Source organism: Tachysurus fulvidraco, chromosome 14 (assembly GCF_022655615.1).
Source record: "Tachysurus fulvidraco isolate hzauxx_2018 chromosome 14, HZAU_PFXX_2.0, whole genome shotgun sequence".
In the NCBI taxonomy this organism is placed as follows: Eukaryota; Metazoa; Chordata; class Actinopteri; order Siluriformes; family Bagridae; genus Tachysurus; species Tachysurus fulvidraco.
Genome location: NC_062531.1, coordinates 26,192,231 through 26,199,730, shown reverse-complemented (window position 1 = coordinate 26,199,730; position 7,500 = coordinate 26,192,231). Strand labels below are relative to the sequence as shown.

The 7,500-nt window shown below is 45.7% G+C and overlaps 1 protein-coding gene across 2 annotated transcripts in view; it reads right to left on the bottom strand.

Annotated features, from left to right (window-relative positions):
* si:dkey-220o5.5 (actin filament-associated protein 1-like 2) overlaps positions 1-7,500 on the bottom strand; it is a 23,873-nt gene that overhangs the window by 5,772 nt on the left and 10,601 nt on the right. For both annotated transcript variants that reach the window (XM_047799870.1, XM_027168239.2), the window contains exons 4-8: positions 1,060-1,156; positions 757-968; positions 484-660; positions 262-354; positions 73-169 (exon numbers count right to left, since the gene is read on the bottom strand). In XM_047799870.1, coding sequence (XP_047655826.1) covers positions 73-169; positions 262-354; positions 484-660; positions 757-968; positions 1,060-1,156 — 676 coding nt within the window. The remainder of the gene's footprint in view (positions 1-72; positions 170-261; positions 355-483; positions 661-756; positions 969-1,059; positions 1,157-7,500) is intronic.

The following is a 7,500-nucleotide window of genomic DNA, read 5'->3' as shown; positions in this document are numbered from 1 at the left end:
GGGAAGATAATAAATCATTATAAACACAGAGTTGGATTATAAATGATTATAAACACTGATAAATAAACCTACCTCTGTCTTTACAGCTGTTGATCTCAGTGCTGCTCAGAGCAGAAGAAGGAACAGAGAGGATCTCATCATCTGAATCAGTGTGAAGGACCGAGCTGGACTACAGACAGAGAGGAACAGAAGACATGATTAAGAGAAAGTAAGAGATGATGATGATGATGATGATGATGATGATGATGATGATAACATTACCCTGAAAGAATCCAGTCTTTCACTCTTCATGATCGAGGAGGAACACGTCGATTCCGGCTCACAGTATAACGAGCCGGTGAGCTCTTCGATGGTCTAAAGACAGGAAACACACACACACACACACACACACACACACACACACACACAGTGAGACACACCGCAGATGCTAAATAACACACATATGAGACCCGTAGACGTAGCTGTATGTACGCAGTATCAGACCTTCCTCCATTCCTCGGCCTGGCTGCAGCTCTGGAAGCCCAGGATGAGTGTGTCTGATCCTCCCACCAGCTTCAGCTCGTGCTGCATCTTCTTACTGTGTTTGGACTTGTACACCACCTGACAGCCTGACAGCTTCATCTCCAGCAGCGGTTGGAGGTCTTTAGCACACTTAAAACACTAAGGTGACAAAATATAGATTAATATGATTAAGGTGAGCGCAGCTTGAGGTGTAACGAGATGACGTTTCGGGTTCAGTACGTCTTTCCTCCTCACCAGTAAGGAGTCTTGTTTAATGATGAAGAGCTGGCGTGTCCACTGGCCGAGCCACTTCTTCCTCCACAGATACTCGCAGAGCCGCGATTCAGGGGCAGGTCGCAGGCAGGTTTGAGACGAGCCACACTGGATATAGTGAGCTCTGTCCACAGGGACGTCCTCCTCTTCCTCTCCGTACGACTCGTAATGACTGCTCTCTGAGTCCAGTTTATCTGAGGAGATGTCACATGAACCTGTCAGTACTCAATTCGGTACTTACCGACGTTTTGCAGCTTGTCAGCGTTTGTACCGTTCTGAACTGACCTGTAGATTGATTGGCTGGAATAAAAGGCTCCGCCTCCTCATAACAGTCCTCGTCTTCCTCTAACACGTACGGAGGCTGTGAGGGAACCGCAGGAGACTGAGGAAACACACAGGAGAACTTTTCTCACTCATTCATCTCCTACCGCTTATCAGAACTACCTCGGGTCACGGGGAGCCTGTGCCAACCCATCAAAGGGCACACACACACTCTCATTCACTCACACACACACACACACACACACACACACACACACACACACACACACACTACGGACTATTTTCCAGAGATGCCAATCAACCTACCATGCAAGTCTTTGGACCGGGGGAGGAAACCGGAGTACACGGAGGAAACCCCCAAGGCACGGGGAGAACATGCAAACTTCACACACACAAGGTGGAGACGGGAATCGAACCCCCGACCCTGGAGGTGTGAGGCGAACGTGATAACCACTATGCCCCCCACCCCCCACAGGAGAACTTATTTAAATATAAAGTTTATTTATAAAGTGAATCTGAAGCTACACACAGAGTTAACAAAGAAATATTCGGTTTTCTTCTCGACTTTACAGGATACACGAGATCTCACTCATTCACCACGAGTCACACACTTATCCACTCTCACCGTAAACATGCAGAATAACAAGCCGAGAGTTAAAAAGTTTTAAAAAAAAACATCCTTTCGAGATTTCAAGCAGTCAAACTGTCTGTGGCCGCGGCCTATCGTCAGGAGATCGGGAGTTGAAAGCGTAATCGTGCTGCTCTCTGGGGAAGATGATGGCTTTCAGAACACCATCATCTGTTAGCTGGTGTATACAGAACATGTTAGAGGAAGCACGTCGTAGCCTTTGTCCTTCTACACTGATAGATAACTAATAGAAATCAGCAACGACTAATCGGGGAGAGAAAAAACAAAACAAAAACATCCTTCGGACCATACGCGAAGGCGATGGGAAGTCCAGCTGTTGGCCGTTAATCAAGTCAGTCCGAGGTCACGGTATCCGAGACGAACCTGCTGACCTTTCAGAGGCCAGCGCTCCAGACACCGTGTCTACCTCCAGCTCTGTTCTTCTTATCTACATAATGATGTCAGCGGGTGTTGGAAACAGAAGTTCTTTTGGGAATGAGGAGGCTTGAGTTAGACAGAAGAGGGTTGGGCTTTTGGAGGACAAGACCACCGGACCACATGGAAACACACGGAGCTTCAACACCGTACAACGGTTTCTGCCGTTTGTTTTCTATAGAAGATATTAAACCAAGAGTCGACCCTTCTGTTTCTTCTCATCACATCACATCATCATAATCCTGAACCATAAGCATCGAAACTTTTCACAGGTGTTGCTTTAAACTGGTTCATGCTTCATTAGAAGTTCTACCAGGTTTAAATCTCTCTCTAAAGGATGTTCATGAGTGAAGCTTGTTAGGAGATCCTGCTCTATCACTCACGATGGACCAACAGCAACATCTCTTCACAGGCAGGTCTTCAAACCCGTATCGGTCCATCAGCCGCTTTATTTCTGATCGGTTGTCTTCATTAAACGATCACGCAATCCCAGGGATTACGACCTGACCCGTTATCTTACAAACAGGGTGTAGAGTAGACGTCGGGTTACGTCACTCACGTCTACTCTTTCAGTCCTGCGAAGTAAAACGGACGACGACGCCAACAATACAAGCGTCGGGGTTTAAGGGTAATAAAAGAGGACGAGTTAAGAAGACAGGAGGGATCCAAAAGTGAAATGTGAGCTCGTGCTACATCCAGCACGTGCTAGAGACGCCACGTAACTTGTTTACTTCTTCAGATCAGTTCCCTCGGTTTCCTTGGCATTAGAGACGAGAGGGTTTTTCTTCGACGGTGATTTTAGGAGGCAACATTTTCACATGAGCTACGTGTTTATACCCTCCCTTTTTATCTCCTGCATATTTTCATTCCTGGCATCTTGGGAGGAGGACTGCATGTACGGTACAGTTAGCTCCTCAGATACAGATCTGTGGTGAAGACATCAAAGAACCATGTCCGTTTGTGTCCCATATGTAAAACTGAACAGGACAGGGAGAGAGAACGGAGGACAGAAGGATGGAAAAACGAATGAAAGCTCAGAGACAGAGACATTAAAAAAAAAGTCTGTCCGCTTGCTCGGATGTTGGCATGACTTTGCCACTGACCTCATCGTCTCTGGAGGTTCGACTCACGCCATCTGACTTCCTCTCCCCCAGAATGGGGGTCTATCACGCCATCACTTTATCACTCCATCACAAGTGCCTCTCTACCCCCCATCACGTAAACAGACATAATTGCCCATGCAAAACGTCCACTTCCTCTGCTCTCTGCCAATAGGATTGTATTGCACTTCACAGCCTTTAAGATGGTCCTCATGGATAAACACAGCGTTTCCTGTCTCAGATAAAGTCCCTCCTCTTCACATCCTCAACATTTTTCAAACATTGCTGAAGCTGTGGAAACTCGATCCAGTCGCACGTAGGCTAGTCACCGCCAATTATAACGAATTAAAATAACGAAGAAATAGACAACCCTAACCCTAAGCCCTAACGCCAACCCTAACCCTAACCCCTAAACCCTACCCCTAACCCATAACCCCAACCCTAACCCCTAGCCCTAACCCATAAGCCGTAAACCCTACCCCTTAACCCTAACCCCTAACCCCTTGCCCTGACCCTAAGCCGTAACCCCAACCCTAAAACTAACCCATAACCCATAACCCCAACCCTAACCCCTAGCCCTAACCCCTAACCCCAACCCTAACCCCTAACCCTAACCCCTAGCCCTAAACCCTAACCCCAACCCTAACCCTAACCCTAACCACTAGCCCTAACCCTAACCCCTAACCCCAACCCTAACCTAACCCTAACCCTAAGCCAAAGAACTGTAGTTAAGAAGCTCAACATCAGAACACAAGAATCACACAAACACTTTAACTTATTTTAATAAATAAACAATCGAAAAGCCAAAAGAAGCCTTTCAAGTGAGAAAGAAAGTTCCGGTTATCATCTGATGAGCTTTATCAGTTTTACCCAATAGTGGGCGTGGCTTTCATCATGCTAGGTGGAAACTGTTCAGACATGAGGTCATCGTCAATATATTTACAAGAAGATTCCGGTTTAGTCTTGGTATAGTCACAATACTTAAAAATAAACCCTGACACTTTTTTTTATTATATTTTTATGTTCTTGTATAGTGAAACGTTTGCTTTGTAAGTTGTGAGCTAGCAAATGTTCTGTAGCTTCATTTCTAAACTATCATGTGTTCGAATCTCATGCCTCGTTCCACAAGTGTCTTCTGAGCTCCCATCATATCGGTCAGGGTCCCCAATGTGTGGTTTCCCAACAATTAACTTCATGGATCTGCTCACGTCTTTGCTCAGATCGGATCCGTCTGTTTGTCAGCTTACATTCAGGACTAGAAGTTTCCCCAAATACACAGAAACTCACCAATTTCCCATCATTCTACTGAATGTAGTCGCTGGAGACAACAGAGATGATTTAAGTTGCATAAATTCTGATCTCAGTCTTTTAATCTCTGTCACATGGGCACTAATCATATGTGAGTCCAATCTGTCCAGTCATGCAATATTCATCAATATTCATCAATATTCATTAATATTCATCACCTCTGGATTCTTTATTAATGATCTAAAGCTACATCAGAATTTGGACAAAGCCCAATTTTAAAACGTTTACATTCGGTATCGAATATTTTCACTCAAGATATTTTCTGCAGGATAGAAAAGCTCTACGTTTTTAAGGAAAGCATTCGCTTCACTGTCTGAGGAAGTCCTGAGATCTGATCTACACACACTTTAATTACCATTCGTTAAACTTATAAAGACAAAAGGACATTTAATTTAGTCATGTGTTTGACTTTATTCAATCCTCTTTCCCATAGACACACTCTCACACACTCTCACACACTCACACACACACACACACACTAACTGTTGTTTATCTGTGGTAGGCCACTTAAAAGGTCTCGGTTATGGGGCAGGGTTTCACCTCTGACCTTCAGCCCGAGTCTTGGGTGAGACGAACGAGCGAATCCGCAGAGCGGCCACACTGCAGATGGGAAAGTTTGAAACAACCGACCACAACACAGCTCTGGTCCGATCCACCGCCTTCTAACCTCTGATTGGCTGACCACAACACAGCTCCGGTCTGAGCCGTATACAGTAAAGCCCACAACACACACATACACACACACACACACGCATTACGCAGGCCTGTCATTACCGCTACAGAACCAGAGCCTCCGAAAATATACACATACGACTAACGTCCCCAAAAATACACACGGGCTGCGTCTCAAACGCCACAATCCTTCTTCAGTCAGTGTTCTTATAAGACCTAACGACAACCAAATAACCACGTTATGAAGTTACTTTGATCAGATGTCCCAAAATAGCGCAGTATAACATACACACTAAAGTCCCAGTGATTGTGTCCTAAACCATGACACAGGATCTGTATTAACAGGTTGTCTTCCCTCATATGCTGACTGATAAACTGTCTGTTTTACCCATAATGCACCAAGCTAGTGTCTCTATATCTTCTGTCCTTTTAGGGTTTTTATCTTATACGAACCACATGTTAGCCAGTCAGCTAGCAAGCTAGTCATTTATTTACATATTTAAATGAAGCAGTAAAGAATTTAGTCTTAAATCTGTAGTTCATTTGTAGTTGTTATTATTTACTAGTTACTGAAGATTAAGATCAGGAATATAACAAAGCTTTCAGAATACAGGCCACACCTCCTTCACTGTGACTGTTACACTGAGGCCACACCTCCTTCACTGTGACTGTTACACTGAGGCCACACCTCCTTCACTGTGACTGTTACACTGAGGCCACACCTCCTTCACTGTAACTTTTACACTGAGGCCACACCTCCTTCGCTGTAACTGTTACACCAAGGCCACACCTCCTTCACTGTGACTGTTACACCAAGGCCACACCTCCTTCGCTGTGACTGTTACAAAAAAGGCCACACCTCCTTTACTGTGACTGTTACAAAAAAGGCCACACCTCCTTCACTGTGACTGTTACACTGAGGCCACACCTCCTTTACTGTGACTAACAAACTGAGGCCACACCTCCTTCACAGTGACTGACATGCTGAGGCCACACCTCCTTCACAGTGATTGACACGCTGAGGCCACACCTCCTTCACAGTGACTGACACGCTGAGGCCACACCTCCTTCACAGTGACTGACACGCTGAGGCCACACCTCCTTCACAGTGACTGACACGCTGAGGCCACACCTCTTTCACAGCGATTGACACGCTGAGGCCACACCTTCACAGTGACTGATACGCTGAGGCCACACTTCCTTCACAGTGAATGACACGCTGAGGCCACACCTCCTTCACAGTGACTGACACACTGAGGCCACACCTCCTTCACAGTGACTGACACGCTGAGGCCACACCTCCTCCTCCTTTGTTTAAGGGGTTAAAAGTGTTTAAAAATAAACCCACTCCATATGAAAGTTCTCTTCCTGTCCCGTGTTCTTGTTCTGCGGTTCCTCTCTGAAAGAGAGTGTAGACAGAGTGTGGAATGTTCCGTGATAAAGGTGATTATTGTTGAGCCGAATCCCGCCGGTGACACAATAATGCAGCGATTCAGCCAAATTCCACAATAACACATTTCTGACATTTCTGACCGACTGAAGAACGCCTCGGATTAGCCGCAGCGCAGTCTTGGAAAGGTGAAGCATAGAAATGTTGTGCTGTGGGACAGGGTCTGGCACGGAGCCTCTAAAAATCCTCTTATGACAAATCTTTCAATCTCCGAAACCTAAAACACACTCGATTTCGAAGCGAAACGTTTCGGATCGCGAGCTTTAAAAACACCTGGTATGATTAACATCGAAGCTAATTTTAGCAAACCCAAATAATCAACTCTCGGAGTTCACTTTTATAAACATCTAAAACTATGCCAAGACACGTTTTCAATAAAAATTGCACAAAACTGTTCTAGCCCAAAAAAATGTATTTGTGTAAACAGCCAGCAGTGGGTGAAGTGTTTGTTTTTTTAAACCTTACATGTACTCTAGTTAGGCTAGTTAGTTAAGCTAAACATTTATGTTAGCTATACTTCATTCATTCATTCATTTCCTACCGCTTATCCGAACTTCTCGGGTCACGGGGAGCCTGTGCCTATCTCAGGCGTCATCGGGCATCGAGGCAGGATACACCCTGGACGGAGTGCCAACCCATTACAGGGCACACACACACTCTCATTCACTCACACACACACTCACACACACTACGGACAATTTTCCAGAGATGCCAATCAACCTACCATGCATGTCTTTGGACCGGGGGAGGAAACCGGAGTACCCGGAGGAAACCCCCGAGGCACGGGGAGAACATGCAAACTCCACACACACAAGGTGGAGGCGGGAATCGAACCCCCAACCCTGGAGGTG